This window comes from Cervus elaphus, chromosome 17, assembly GCF_910594005.1.
Source record: "Cervus elaphus chromosome 17, mCerEla1.1, whole genome shotgun sequence".
In the NCBI taxonomy this organism is placed as follows: Eukaryota; Metazoa; Chordata; class Mammalia; order Artiodactyla; family Cervidae; genus Cervus; species Cervus elaphus.
Window position 1 is genome coordinate 56,271,837 of NC_057831.1, and position 15,673 is coordinate 56,287,509.

Sequence of the window (15,673 nt, forward strand, 5' to 3'; positions counted from 1 at the left end):
ACTATAGGAGTGTGGCGAACTTTTGTTTATATTGGCCTACAGAGGTGATGATGAAAAAACAGCAAACCAAAGCCTTATTTTAAAAAAAAATCAAGGATTTTGTAAGGATTGTCAGCTTTCCACGACTGGCAGTACTTTTGAAAAGTTCATGCAAAAAATGAACAGCATGTGACCAACTTGATCTAAGTTCTGAATCATGTTATTCCAAAATTGTTTAAACTACAGAACAGTAGCAAACAACTATGAAATGTTTTTGGAGCAAAGTTATCTATCGGTTGTCAGCATAATTTTAAGAAATGTTATTCTTTTGTATTTCATTTTTTCTAGGTCTTGTGCTATTGTAAATTGCATCCTATAACTGATTTTTGTAGACTGTATTATTCTATGAGCACTTTTAGAATATGAAGTTACTGTTTGAAAGTTCATTTCTTGTAAGCCATTGTAAGAGTGGCTTTCTATGGAACCTATTTGGTGTTCAGTTAAGAGGCAAGTCATTAACACACTTTGCATTATAGACTAGGAAATGTTTTAAAAGTAGAAACGAGGCACAGATATGGTACAGAATGTGTATACTCCCAAAGTGCGTTTATGTTAGACTTTAGAGTGGCCTTTCAAGAACACACAAATGCACACGAGCACACACCTCACACAAACGTTTGCACATCTATTAAAAATTCCTAATTTGACCTTTGTAATTTGCAGCCCAACACCTGTTAGTGAAGAAGGGGAATAGATGTCTGTTACTTGGGAGTAGATGTCTGTTACTTGATGCAGGTGGTGACCTGAACTTGAATTTAGTTTTTTTTGATGATGCATTAATAGTGTGTGAATACTGAACGTGTAGAGTGAGTCATTTTATCGTGTAAGAATAAAGCCAAAATAGGGAAGAATTTTATTTCAAAGATATTATCTGTTAAAAGAAAAATTAACATGCCTTTTTAAAATTAGACATGTCCTGGAGCATTAAGGCATGTGTGCATTATATTGAAAGTGGGGCCAGGTTTATGGAGGTGTAATTTCTTTATTTTATTTTTTTGAGGTATGATTTCTTGATTAGTCTTTCATCAGGGATACTGGAATTTTTTTTATGTAGATTACACTGTTAAATAAAAACAAATTTCTCAAGCTTTGTGATTTTTATATTAAATCCACAGACATCCTGGCAGTTCTGAGTAATCTATTGAGTATTTCTGTGTGTCCACTTCCCTGTTGGTGAAGACTAACAGCAACAGAACTGCCAGATAATTTTCTGAACTTCTTGGATCTCTACTGCCTATAAAAATGATGGCTAAGATTACTGCTAGTATCTCAAATTAGTGGATTTAAAATGTACATGTCAATTTGTCAGATAAAATAGAAAATGGGAGCTAAGTATAGCCAAATTTTCTGTGTTTTCAAGTCCAAGTCGAGTTTCATGTAGCTCATGCCTTGTATTAAGCTATTCTCCAATGCTTCTGTATATATTCGGCGGATACTTGGTGGTTGCCATCTGTGTACCAGGCACTCACTATTCATGCCCTGGAGGAGTTAGTTCATTTTGCACTAAAAGTTTATCTTTTAAAAAGTGTACACACTGATGCTTTGTAATATTTAAAAATATATTAGGAAAGGAGTCCTTTTGTAAACTCAATCACTAATATATATTCTATGTAAAACCAGGTTTTTCATATTTGACCTTGCTTAGAACCTGGGTTTATAGCCATTATTCATTCAACAAGTTAACAAATGTATTCAACACAGATCTAGTTATTGAGCACCTACTGTGTGCCAGGTATTGATTGAGGACCTCAGATTGAGCAGTGAACAGGCACACCAGGTCCCCCTTTTCATGACTCAAATTCTAGACAGGAGAGACAGCAATGAAGGAAGCAAATAAATAAATGTAATAATTGCAGATGGTGGTGAGTGTTAGGAAGGAAAGTTAAGAAGGTGGTTTGGTGGGGGAGTGCCTGGGGCTGAGGTGGCAAGGAGGTGGCATTTCACCTGAGTGGTAATAGGTCCCTAAAGAAGAACCAGGAAGAGGGGCTAGCAGGGAACAAGGCCTGTAGGTGGGCCTGGTAGGGGAGCAGGAGGAAGGCAGGTGATGCATGAGAGAGCCAGCTGGGTCCTGAGTTGGGAAGGGCCGATGTGGGCCAGGCTGTAGAGGGTTCCAGGGTGCTGTGCGGGGTTTGCTTGTACGTGCTGTGGGTGTGAAAGCTAGGAGGGATATCTGCTTTGGGAAGCTGGGGGGACCACTTAGGAGGCAGGTGTGGTTCAGGAGGTGGTAGTGATGCCTTGGATATGTAATTATTCTCTATCTTCTGGAATGACTGTGACCCAGTGTCTGAGATTGGTGCAAATGGCTGAGTAGCAAATTGCTTCTTCTGTATTGAATACAAGCACAATTTGTTCTTTGCTCAGCTGCTGCTAACCACAGCTTGCAGGCACAGTTGGGTCCTGGCATTGGGCTTATTTACTTACCTTTGAGGTTTCCTGCAGGCTGGATCAGCCCACCTTGGTTGCCTCTGACCAGTTGGACTTGCTCTTCTGTTTACTGGCACACAGCGGCCTTCCTGTAAGATGTGAATCTGACTATAGCTAGTGTGTAGGTGGCAGTGTTGCTGTCTTGCTTAAAGTCAGTCTGATGTTGGTTTGTTGCTGAGATTGTGTCCTAGGTTGAGATGGAAAATTTTAAAATATGTATTACCATATTTTTTTTGTCTGTAGATTTAAATTCCTTTTAATTAGTGCATGTTTGAGTTTAATGAAGAGGGAAGAACTTGTCATAGCCAAACCACTCCTTGAATTTGAAAAATTTGCTGCCTCTGCTAAGCAGAACTGGTGTAGCCCCCACCAAGGCTCCTGTGGGGGTGTTTGGGCAGTGGTGGCTGCAGCCTCTCTCTGTGGTTGGGGAGCTCTGGTTACTGAGAATGACAGTAATTTGGGCACAGGTTGATTTTACAAAGGGAGAAGGGAGAAGAGCAGGGATAGAAACCCCATCTAATCCACAGCGAAACACTGCCTGGAGCAGATCTCATAATGAGAAAGAAAGTAAATTATAGTTTGTTCTCCTAGATAGATTCCCTAATCCAATCTTAGCCTTAAATGTGCCTCCACTCTGATCTTCCACTTCTGACCATCTGAGTCCTTCTCATGGTCACGCCTTCCCTGAAGCATCTCTGATGACTCATTCATTCATTCATTGGATGAGCATGCTGAACTGGGTAGAAAATAACTACAGGAGCTTCTCTGGCAGGGGAGGGTAGACATCAGCCAGCTGGGCTGTGCCGTGGGAGAGCAGGGAGGGGCTGCTGCCCCCTCCTGAAGATGGCCAAGGGGGAGGTAGCCAGGAAGCTCAGGGGTGCAAAGTGTTTGGGGTAGCGTGTTCAGAGGCCTGTAGGCACGTTGGAGGAGCCTCAGTGACAGGCTGTTGGCCAGGCTGGCAGGAAATCTGCTGTAGGGAGTAGCAGAGGGTGAGCTGAACAGATATGCAGGGGCCAGGATGTATATGGCATACAGACCCCTTCAGAGGAGTTGGCATTTTACCTGTGATGGTGGGAACCATTAGAGACCAAAACTGATCTGTCCCCAGACTTTTGTAGCTGTGTAGTCTAGTCTGTGTATCTTGCAGTTATTTAAATATTTTATCTTCTTAACCTGTACACTCTGTGAAAACAGAGGTGGTGTTGTCATGTATACCAGTGTGTACAAATCAGTTGGGCATCTTGTTGAAATATATTAAATAGTTCTGCATTAGCCGGTCTGGGATGGAACTGAAGATTCTGCATTTCCAACAAGCTTCTCACAGGTGATGATGCTGATACTGCCCGTCTGGGGACCACATTTTGAGTAGCAAGGTTCTCAATTTAAATATTTCCTTTTTTATACCTACTATTAGACATAGGAGTTGCTCGTATTTTTTGGAACAAATGCCATGACTTCAGAATAGTCACTTGTATATGGGAGGACAATAGTGGAGATAGTGTCCTATGAAATAAGACTTAAAAAAACTCAGCAACTTTGAAATTGGGTGTCTGGAGAACAAGAGTGGAAGGAAAATTTTGCATTGCATACTCTTTCACCTTTTAAAAATTTTGAACATTTTGCATATGAACTCTTACAGTTTATTATTTTTTTTTTTCATTTTTGGCCGCACCCCACAGCTTGTGGAATCTTAGCTCCCTGACCAGGCATGGAACCCACCCCGTCATCAGTCAGAATGTGGCATCCTAACCTTTGGACCTCTGGGGAAATCCCTGTTCAGTTTATTAAATTTAAAAAATACTTTGATGACCTTTCCTCTTTTTCAGTATATTTAACTTCGCCCCAAATACCATTGGATAATATAATAAACTAGGCATCAAATTGTTATTGAAAAGTAGATTCAAATCTCCTGCTTTCTTTTTTTGGATAGATTTAGTTTTTGAGCAATTTTAAGTCCATGGCAATATTGAGCAGAAGATACAGTTCCCACACATGCAGCAGCCTCGCCTGTTATCAGTATCCCTAATCAGGGTGGTACATTTGTCACAATTGATGAACTTGCATTGATATATCACTATCACCCAAAGTCCATAGTTTACACTGTGGTTCATTATTAGGGTTGTACATTCCGTGCGTTTGGATAAGTGTGTGATGGCATGTATCTGTAATATCACTGCCCTAAAAATTCTCCGTGCAATGCTTTTCATCCCTTCTTCCTTCCAACCCCTGGCAACCGCCGATCTTTATAGTTTTGCCTTTTCCAAATGTCGTATAATTGGAATCATAAAGTATGCGTTCTTTTCAGATTGGCTTCCTTCGCTCAGTAATGTACATGTAAGTTTCTTCAGTGTCTTTCATGGCTCGATCATTCATTTCTTCTTAGTGCTGAATAATATCTCATTGTCTGGATGTACCAGTTTTTTCGTCTACAGAAGGACCTCTCAGTTGCTTCCAAGTTTTGGCAGTTACGAATAAGCTGCTATAAACATCTTTGTGTCAGTTTTTGTATGGACATACGCTTTCAGCTTTTTTGGGGAAAACATCAGGGAGAAGGAGTGTGGGATCATATGGTGAGAGTAAGTTTAGTTTTCTGAGAAGCTGCCAAACTGTTCTCCAGAGTGGCCATCCCATTTTGCATTCCCACTAGCAGTGAGTGAGAGTTCCTTTTACTCCACATCCTCGTCAGTATTTAGTGTTGTCAGTGTTCCAGATTGCAGCCTTTCGAATAGATGTGTAATAGTATCTCTTTGTTGCTTTCATTTGCATTTCCCTGTTGATAAATGATGTGGAACCCTTCCTTTCTTTTGATAACTTTTAAGGAGTAGAAATAATAGTCTTTTTGAATTTTATTTCACAATAATACATTGGTATTCAGGAACATTTATGAAAGTTATAGAAAAGCAAACAGAAATTTTATTTAGTTCTATTTGTGTCTCTAGACTTAAGTACCTTTCTGTTATTTATTTCTGTTACCTCTGTATTTGCTTTTGAAAGATTGATGAATTAGCAGTCTACTCTGCTTTGTTAGATTTATAAGAAAAATGTGATGAAAAAAATTTCCTTCGTTATCATGCGCTTTGGTACTTCTGCAGAGTATTTTTTGTCTATCACATGTTGCGATGGAATTAGACTCACAGGCCTTGTTCACTCTGAGCTGGGCTGAGCCTTTTTCACCTGTAAAATTAATAATGTGTTTCGTATTTGTCTGTATTTATCTCTTTTCTATGGGTCCTATTTTAAAATGGAATGTCCAAGTTTGCATAAGAAATTATGAAGACTGTCTGCAAATGTAAACTAGTTAAAATGTGGTTGAGTTTGTAGTTTAAGTTCATGAGTTTTGTGAACGCGTGGTGGTAGGTGCCGTGGATCCAGAGGAGGGTAGGACACAGGCTTAGCCTTTGAGCAGCTTGCAGTTTATCAGTGAGAGGATGCCTGTGAAGATGGTTGAATTTAGTGTGATAATGCAGATACGCACAGGGAGTCAGCGGACTTTAGAGGCGAGGATGTCTGAACTAAGTCTTTAAGGAAACATGATTGAGTTGTAGGTCATTGATGTGATGGATTATGAAAAAAGCCAGGATATACTCTTGGTAGTTTTCCAGCATATTTTAGCATTTTTCAGGGCTGCTGTCTTAACTCTGCTTTGCTTTTGAGACCAGTGATTTTTTTTTTTAACCTTAAGGAAGACCGGTCCCATTAAGTAAATTACCCAGATACCAGGAGATTCAGAATTAAGAGTGACTCTCTTCTTTCATCCCAGCATGCCCTAGCGCACGGACACACCTATTGATAATTGTGGTATGGTGGTCATTCTGGTTATACTGGAATGTAATTCCATTTTCTCTTTTCTCCATGAGGAAACTGAGACCCAGGGCTTCATTTGAACAAGGTGACTTTATTTGAACAAGATCACATATCTTGTTGTGGTAGAACTTAAAACTCAAGGTCCCAGATCCCTGGGATTTTTGTACACTTTGTTAATGTCCTGCTGATTTGTTTGTACTTTCTCTCTAAATTATTTTCCTAAAATCAAAAGTATGCATGTCTATCAGTAGATTGTCTTTGAGAATATTTTACTTAGCCCCCTGAGTGTACACATGTGCGTTTCAGAGTAGATCAAGGGGCCTGCAAGGAAATAGGCAAAGAAAAGAGGCTTAAACTAAGTAGTCTGTTGAGGTGGATGGAGATTCTGTAACGTATGAAAGGGTGTCATTGTCATAGATGTTCAAGAGCCTGGGAGGCTTGACCAGTTGTCTGAACTTTGTACAGGAAGAAACCAGGTTCTGATTATTTGAAAAGAGCGGCAGTTGCCAAAGTCCAGTGAGGTGACGTATCTCCCAGTCCTGGGCTCCCGTTACCAAGAGGGCGTCCTGTGGTAGATGAGGCAGGTGTGTGTGCTATAGCTCTGCTCCTTCAGTAAGAGTGAGTTTTCTCAGAGAAGCATCACTTGCAGGGTAGACTTACAGCGTTAATGCAGCCATAGGAAGGAAGAGATGATCACACTTCTGAGCAGTTAATAAGTGCTGCTATTGTGTTGGGAAGTCGTCAGCTTCCAGGGAATCCTGGAAGTAGTGGGATTATTCCTTCCTCCCCCCTTGTCGGGAAAAGTGTATGAAGAAACCGAATTCAGAGAAGTTAGGCAGCTTGTCACAGCTATTGAGATTACTGGAAAGTGCTCTTTATGTTAAGAATTATTCCGGAGCTTCCTGCCGTAGTGGCATCTCCTCCAGCCAGCGACAGGACACCAGACAGGAAGCTGAAGGTGTGGCTCGGAGGCCCAGGTTCGCCGGTGTTGCTCTCTAACCTTGGCTCATTGCCATGGGAATGGTAACCTCTGCTCAGCTGCCAGCCGAGCAGTTCTGTTTGGGTGTCACATGAGACGAGGTGAGTGCGTGTAAACTGTCGAGCACTCTTTAGAGTGGGCTTGTCCAGGCAGTGGGGTGGATGGAGTCATATGTTTCCACTGAATTTGACTCACACAGCGAAGTTGTACTTCCCTGGGCCTTGACCTTTGGTCTCATAGGACATCGTGTTGAATGATCTCGATGGTTCTCAGTTTGAAATAGCTCTTGTTACTGCAAGTCAGGGCAGTTATCTTAGACTGTCTACCTCTGCTTAGGAAGAGAGGGCCTCTGGACTCACTGGCCTGGATGGATCTCCTCTCCATCTGTTCCCACTGGAGGTGCCACCTTGGACACATCAGTTCTCTTAAAGCACAAATGTGTTCATCTTCTAAATGGGGCTAAGAGCCATCTTCCAGGCTGTTGAGGATTTACCCACATAAGAGACTTAGAACAATGTCTGGCTCAGATCAGGCACTTATGAGTGTGAGCCATCACCATCATCTTCTTCATTGCATTTAGAGATGGGGATGACCTTCACAGTTGCTTATTAGTTCCGTTCCCTTTTCTGAAAGATGAAAACATTGGGTCCTCCAGAGATGAGGTGGTTTCTCTGAAGTGACAGCTGAGATTAAAACAAGGTTTTCTGACTCAGACCATAGCTCTTTGCATCACTGGGTACTCACCTTGGTATCAGGGTTTTTTTCCCTGTTGTTTTATCACATTCCACATGAATTAAACATAAGTCCTGATTCACTTGTGCAGAACAGGATCATAATGCTTTTCAGGCTACAAGTCATTTAGCTCCAATAGGGGAATAACAGGACAGAGAGAATTAGACTGGCCTCCGCCACCAGCCACCTCTGTGACCTGACCCAGGGGGACAACTGTGCCTTGACTTCCGCTTCCCTAAAATAGAGGTAGGGAGCAGCTATGCCATCCTTTCTGAAGTCCTTTTCTTGTCTCAAAATACTGTGAAGAATTCCTTCACTGCCAGTGCTGTTTCAAATTCAGAAAATAGTGTGCCCCCCAGAGATGTCGATTCTCCAATTTTGGAAAAGCTTTAAAAATGGGAAGGAAGTTTATTTGTTTAGCAGAATTCATAATTGTAGGCAGTTAAGAATCAGCCAAATGGTATTTTGCAGAAGTCCTTTTCATAGGGTGGACCCAGAGGAAATCAGTCACTAGGTGAAAATAAATCCTAAGATCTTTGAGACAATATTTGCTTAGAGACATTTTACACAGGTCTATTATGATGGTCTCTATTGTGTCAGGGTTTTTGCTTTCTTACACATGTAAGTTTCCAGATTTGAAATATTAGAGTTTTGTATAATGTGACTTCAGAAGCACAAACGAAAAATCTGCTTATGAGTAATGAGCTCGTGGCCCTTTGTGTTTTGATTATTACTAAATGAATTGTGTAATGAGCATGAAGTTTGCTAGTGCTTTTGGTATGGTCAGAACCCTCTTTTAGTTCTAAAAATAGCCATAGTACTGTTCTGCATTTGGAAAGGATTGAAGGGAGTACATGAGAATGTCAAATTCTCTGGAGTCTCAGTGAAGGCGTATCACCCAGTTTTAGTGAAACTGAAAGAGCATTGTACCAGGGTGTGATTTGACCAGTTCTATAGTGCTTAGACTACTTGAGATGTAATCTCTGGGTTTCTTCCCCCAGAGCAAGAGGTCACTGTGCTAGACCACCAAAGCCTACGATTCTGTATTATTTTGCAGTTACCACACTATTCGGGGAGTCCTGTGGTATTTCCAGACATTCTTGGCCAAGAAATCCAGCACACACTGATGGTGTGTCTTCTCTGAACCTGGCACTTGGGACACAGATGCCAGGATGAGAAAGATGTAATTCCTGGCTCTCAGAGGGGAGGGCGGGCGGGTGGGTGCAGTGGTCTGTGCACGGAAGTCTCACAATCAAGTGGGCTGGTGGTGGGGCTCTCAACACCTGAGTAGCCTTCTGGTCCACGGAGGTCATAATTTTCGAAATGCGGTAAATCCTACTTGGCAGGCTCACTGTTGACTTTAATCAGCAGGCATAGTCAGAACCAGTTGTACACATCTTAAATATTGTTCCTCTCAAAAGGAGCCAGAGATGTGGTCTGGATGTAGGTGTTATGAAAGCCTGCAGTGTCCTGGAGCACCTCTCTCAGCTGGTTTTCAGGGCTCTGTAGATCTAAGAATGTTTTTGGCTTTAACCCTGATTGAATAAACAGAGGCTGTAGGGTACAGCTGGCTCCTGTCTGTAGGGGCAGGGTGAGCCTGCTCTCAGGCCCATGGGGCAGACCCCAGGCTGGGCGCCAGGGCCTTCACATCCACAGTCTTAGTGGTTAAACTGGAAAGTGCAGCCAGTGGGGCCTGTGAGTCTTTTAAGGGAAATCCCCAAGTTACTGGAAATGTGGGCACTGTGCTTTTTTTTTTTTTTTAATTTGGTGAGCTTAGAAGTTTATTCTAATGAAGACATTTCAATCCAAAGTATTTATTTTATCTTTTTTTAAAAGCAAGTCATGGGGACTTGGTGTGGTCTAGGAAAAAAGCCCTGAAGGGAGAGGTCAGCTCTGTCTAGCCCAGCCTGTGACCGGATGCCTGTCATTCCAGGCCCCTGGGGCTTCGTTTCCTGAGAAAATGAGCAGATTTTGAAATGAGTGGTCTGAGAGTCCCATCCAGGGGGTGAGCGGGAGTGTTTGGATGGAAGCAGAAGCTCGAGCGAGCAAAGGCATGGAGGTGGACTTCGGAGAGAGCAGAAGAAGCCAGGGCTGTGTGTGAGTGGAGCTCTGACCCGCCCTGCCCGCCGAGGTTGGCCCGTTGGGGCGTTCATGCCCCGGTGTGGAGGCTCTGCGGGTCGGGGTGGGTGGTTAGGGTTGTGGGAGACGTTGGCGAGAGGCTGCCGGTGGAGAGTGTGGAGGGCAGTGCTGGCAGAAGCCAGAGGCGGGGCTGGGGCGACGATGCGGGTCTTGCTGTGGTCTGAGTTAAGTATAGGCCTAGACCAGTGCTTGAGGTTCCTGGTGAGAGAGACTGTACCCTGATGGCTTACTGAAAACCGGAGAAGGAGAGGAGAGTAGAAGGCACTTTCCAGGTTTTCAAACCAGTTGCCCGGAAGGCAGTTGGGAAACAGGGATCTGAGAGAGACCTGTTTTAGGGCAAAGAGAATGAGCTTGATTTGGATGTTTAAAGGTCAGTGTGCTCACGTCTGGGCGATTCTCAGAGAGGTGATTAGAAATTTGAGTCAAACTTGTTTCACTAAAAAAAAAAAAAAGTTGAGTCAAGTTTAGGAAAGAGTTCAGAGTTAAGGTGTATGCTAAATTATCTTTGTTCTCCTTGGGGGAGTGGGTGAGGTTCCTGGAGAGAGAGTAGAGAGGAAAGCAGAACCCAATAGTTTTCTCTGAGATGCCCGAAATGGAGGTGTCTTTTACTGTTCTAGTCTTCAGACTGTACTAGTCTAAAGGAGGGGATCACATCAAAAAAATTTCTTCACCTTTTTCCTCCCCGTAGGGCTTGTTTTTCTCCTCTTTGTAAACCAAGATGAAATCCCACATATGAAAATGTCTTTTGGATTCAGAGACTGTAGTTCCTGCTTGGTAGGTGGAATGCTTGTCCTTTATCATGGAGTCAATCTATGGCAGGTCAGGCTGGGAAGCATCTCAGCACATATTAGCTGTCCCCTTGGCACGAGAGAAACAAGGAAGCCTTGAACACATTCCCAGCAGCAGCTCCTGGCTGGCACATCTGCGCCTTTATCTCTTGTCAGCCTTGGTCTCAGTGTTGGTTCTCTAGGAATGTTCCTGACTGTAAAATGTCTGGGCTCGTGAAGCTGCAGTCAGTAGAGGAGCCTGGTGGGGTGCAGGCGGGAGGAGGAACTACTCTGTCCGATTCGAGCTGGGGGAAGTGCTGCTTTGGGGGTGCGTGGGGTAGGTGGTCCTGCTGCCTGTCTGCAAGGCGGCCCTAGGCTCTGAGCCCTGAAGCCGTGCTCCCATCCCTTCCAGGAGACTCAGCGTCCCAAGATGCCCCTACCCTTCTACACTTGAGCAGAACTCTCTCTCACTGTCTCACCGGGAAGCCCTTGTTTTTTCCCTTCGACCTACTTGCTAAGGTAGTGGCATATATTCTGTCTTTCTGCCTGAGCTGCAAGCTCATGGCTTGGTCCCCCAGTCTCTATTCATGGATTTGCAGGCACCTTCCCATTCTTATTGCCTCTGCTTTTAAGGTCTTCTGAAACTGAAACTTGCTGTGTGGCCTGATGAGTGGGAAGGATGGTGGGGCCGTGGCCCCTTTAATGTAAGGATAACATTTCTCCTATTGTCATAGGTTTTTTGTTCCTTTTTCCTTCTTCTGCTATCCAGGCTGTTCTGTTGGCTTATCCTGGGCATACAGTCACCTGAAATCTTTAAATCTTTTTCACATGAACTTTTGGCATGCTGTATCTACTCCGTGGGTACCTACCCAGTTGAGGGTTTTTTTCAACTTATGTAAATATTTTATACATATCACCACATTCCTGATATTGGGATTTTAAAAAAAATTATTTTCATTCAATTAGCCAATTTGTTTGTATAGTAAGATTTTGGAACTAGAAGTGATTTAAAGAGAACTGCAGTTTATTCCCTTCAGTGTAACATGTGAGCGGCTGGTCTTGAGGAAACTGCCGGTGGAGGGACGGTTGGTTTCTTGGACAAGATCCGATTTTCTTTCTCACAAACCAGAAGGGTCAGTGGGTTAGGAAGGAGGAGAAACGTTAGCTGAGGGCTGGGGCTGGTTAGGAAGTGACACTTGGAGAACTTCATTCTACGTGCAGCTTTGCACTGTTTCATTTTTGTCTTGTGTACATGTTTGGGATTGATTTCCTTCATCTCTAAAATGAGGAAGAAAGTATTTGCCACTTAACTCTGCTTAAAAAAAAATTTTTTTATATGAGTATAGTTGATTTACAATGTTGAGTTAGTTTCAGGTGTACTACAAAGTGAATCAGTTGTGCCTATGCATATATTCACTCTCATTTAGATCCTTTCCCATGCAGGCCATCACAGAGTATTGAGTAGAGTTCCCCGTGCTATATACAGTAGGTCTTTGGTGGTTGTTCAGTTGCTAAATCTTGTCCGACTTGTTGCAATGCCGTGCGTGGACTATAGCACTCCAGGCTCCTCTGTCCTGCAGTAGCTCCCGGAGTTTGCTCAAATTCATGTTTGTTGAGCCGGTGATGGGGTGATGGTATCTAACCATCTCATCCTCTGCCACCTCTTTTTCCTTTTGCATTCAGACTTTCCCAGCTTCAGGATATTTTCCAGTGAGTCCGCTCTTTGCATCAGGTGGCCAGAGACTGTTGCTGGAGCTTCAGTGTCAGTCCTTCCAGTGAAATTCAGGGTTGATCTCCTTTAGGATCGACTGGTCCAGGGAACTCTCAGAAGTCTTCTTTAGCACCACAGTTCCAAAGCGTCAGTTCTTCAGTGCTCAGCCTTTCTTATGGCCCAACTCTCCCATTCATATATCACCACTGGAGAAACCGTTCCTCTGACTGACAGTAGGCCCTTGTTGTTTAGTTATCTGCTTTATGTACAGTGGGGTGTATTTGTCACTTCCAGTCTTTCAGTGTTATTAGCTCTTTATCTCTACCTTTGAGCTAGCCTGTGCTAGGATACAGTCTGAGTTTTTAAAACATTTGCTGAAGTTGTCTAACATAACTTCTGAGAAAAGTCAAGGACCAGCAAATAGTATTGTTATTGTTACACTTGGGAAACATAAAATACAAAATATGTTAGATGGGAAATATATAATAAGCTCAGTTCTAACTAATATCCTTTATTGGCCAAAGTTCTAATGTGCCTATTGATCAAGGTTAAAGAAAAGGGATGGCCCCTTGGTGAGTATAGTCAACTTCAAGAAAAGGACCGAGATGATATGCGAGAAAAGTCCTGTTTCCACCACTCATCTGAATGAAGTTCAAAATTCTTGAACACACGTGACAGGTTTTGTTTAAGAATGCCGTCAGTGCTATGAGAGCTAATGTGGTGCAGAATTTAAGAACTGTGAGTAATATGGCTTGTAATTAATGTTTATAAGCCATACCAGAACCCCTTCTGGCAGCTGAGTCTGGCAGTCATGCATTAGTAAGTTTAAATTTCTAACGTGCTCCGGGAAACTGCCGTGGATCTCACAGAGGCCGGTGACAGGGCTGTGACTGGGCCGCCAGGCATGTGTGTTGTGTGCACGTCACACGCTGCACACAGGCTTCCAGCCCACAGGACACGCAGAGCCCGAGGTCCAGCCCACATTTGTGTGCACCAGAGCCTGCCGTCCGTAGGTTTTTGTCTCCGAGGTCGGGGGTGGACAGGGGTTTTTGGCTTTCAGTAAGTTGAACAAAGGCGCTATGCAGAGGATAGCCCCATGCTATAAATTATTTTGTGTTTACAGAAATTAATATTGATGTTGTCGAGGTGGTTCCATACTGTATCCACAAACATTATAATTTGAATTACATTGATTTTACTGCAAGTCCTGGGGAGTAGCACAGCTATCTGATTAAGAGGGCTAATAGAAACCCAAATTTGAACTGTCAGCATCGTTAAACAGGCCAGTTCTTCTATTACCAGAATTTTTATCTTAAATAATGGCCTATGCATATAAAAAGGCAGTCTTTTGAATATTGATTGTTTTTAGTTCCTATGGATATGAAAGTTTAGTTTTTAGATCGTATCTCATGACTTAAGTTTTGTTCTGTGGTGAAGCATTTGGGGGCGCTTTAGAAATGTATGCCAAAATTCTACATTGAAAATAACTATCACATATTTAAAATGAAGAGTTTTATTTCCTCCAAAGAATTTTGCCCCTGGAAGGCTTTATCTAGTGAAGTTAGACAGTAACCTTTAAACTTTCTTAAAGTTTAAGAAAAATGTACTCTTTTAAAAGTTAACCTTTTTTTGAAGTTGCAAAAGCAGTGTATGTAAATATAGAACAATAACATGTTGATAAGCAAAAATAACAAACCACCTTATTTCTGCTACCCAGAGATAACCTTGGGCAGTTCCTACAGATCTTTTTTGGTGATAAGCACTGTTTAAAAATTGCATTTCTTTTTTTTTTTTTTTTTTTTTGCATTTCTTCTGCTGAAAATAAGTAGAAGAAATAGCAGCTCTTCACATATACATACTTTAAAAAAAAAAAACCTGTCAGCATTCCGGCTCAGAATGGCAGAATGGACCGGGCGAGTGAGGAGGCAGCGTGTTCGCTGGGCTGCGGCACATGCTATCTGCACCATCCCCACTTTCCTTCAGAAATAAAGTCGCTTTGAGAAGATGCTGTATGACTGAATAATGAAGTCTGATTTCTTTTCAAGTGTCAGGGTTTTTTCTTTTTTTTTGGTTTTTGCGGGTGGTTCTACCACCTGCCAGTCAACTCCCACACCCAATGAATTACTGACACTCCCCTTTGTACCTTCCCTAGCGTGCTTTATTTTACCTCATTTTTTTCTCTCCATTTGTATTGCCTCCGCCCTAGCTGGCGTTTCTTCCTGCTCAGGTGCTACATTTTCAATGGGCTCGTTTACTCAGTCTGATGTGAGGAGCAGAGCCAGGCCCTGGGGTGACCAGGCCCTGGTCTCTGGGACTGAGCCTCTCCGCAGGGGTGAGGGCAGGTAACTAAGGCATTTCCACTTCAGCATCCTTTTGCGGACCATCCTCTTTGTGTTACTTCGCCCGTCAAACCCATTCTGTCCACAGCAGCCCCCGATCTGTTGGAAACTGCTGGCCTGGCCTCACCTGTTCGTTCTCCAGGTGTGAGCTGGGCGGGAGAGCTCCCTCCCTGACTCTCCCCACCGGCCTGATTCCTTGGAGGCTCCTGTCCTCTGGTCCTCCCGTCCCCTCCCAGGGAGCTGAGGTCCCTGCAACTGCCGTGGCCTCCAGCTCCTGGTTTCCTAAAAAGTACTGCATTTCTGGCCCCACTTAGACCACATTTCATCGACAGCCCCAGTGCCCAGCGCTTACCCAGAAGAGTCTGTGCTTCTGTAAAATGGAAATAATGGGGTTTTCCTCAGAGGGTTGGTGTGAAGATTCAGTGAGAGAATCTGTGTGAAGCACAGTTGGCTTCCATAAGTACGATATTAAACCACCCGATCCAGCGAAGGTCTCAGAAGTTCAGCTTTTCCTTCGATGGTGTTTGTGATTGTATACAATGTTGGTGTCACTCTTTCTCTACCAGATGTTGGGTAAGATTTGAAAACAGTCATTTTGTTGTTTGTTTCTTTCATTTTAACCTGTACAGTTTTCTTGCCTGACTTTGGTGTATTTTCAAGTAAATATATTTAAATTGGGGGATTCCCAAGGGACTCAGTGGTAAAGAACTTGCCTGCCAGCACAGGAGACCCGAGAGAC

The 15,673-nt window shown here is 43.1% G+C and overlaps 1 protein-coding gene across 6 annotated transcripts in view; it reads left to right on the forward strand.

Annotated features, from left to right (window-relative positions):
• Positions 1–15,673, forward strand: part of TBC1D1 (TBC1 domain family member 1) — a 224,136-nt gene that overhangs the window by 81,683 nt on the left and 126,780 nt on the right. Inside the window, exon 1 of one of the 6 annotated variants that reach the window (XM_043870719.1) lies at positions 10,017–10,073. The exons of the other annotated variants lie outside the window; for them this stretch is intronic. Coding sequence (XP_043726654.1) covers positions 10,032–10,073 — 42 coding nt within the window. The 5' untranslated portion in view covers positions 10,017–10,031. Of the gene's footprint in view, positions 1–10,016; positions 10,074–15,673 lie in introns of those variants that run through there. 6 annotated transcript variants of the gene reach the window in all.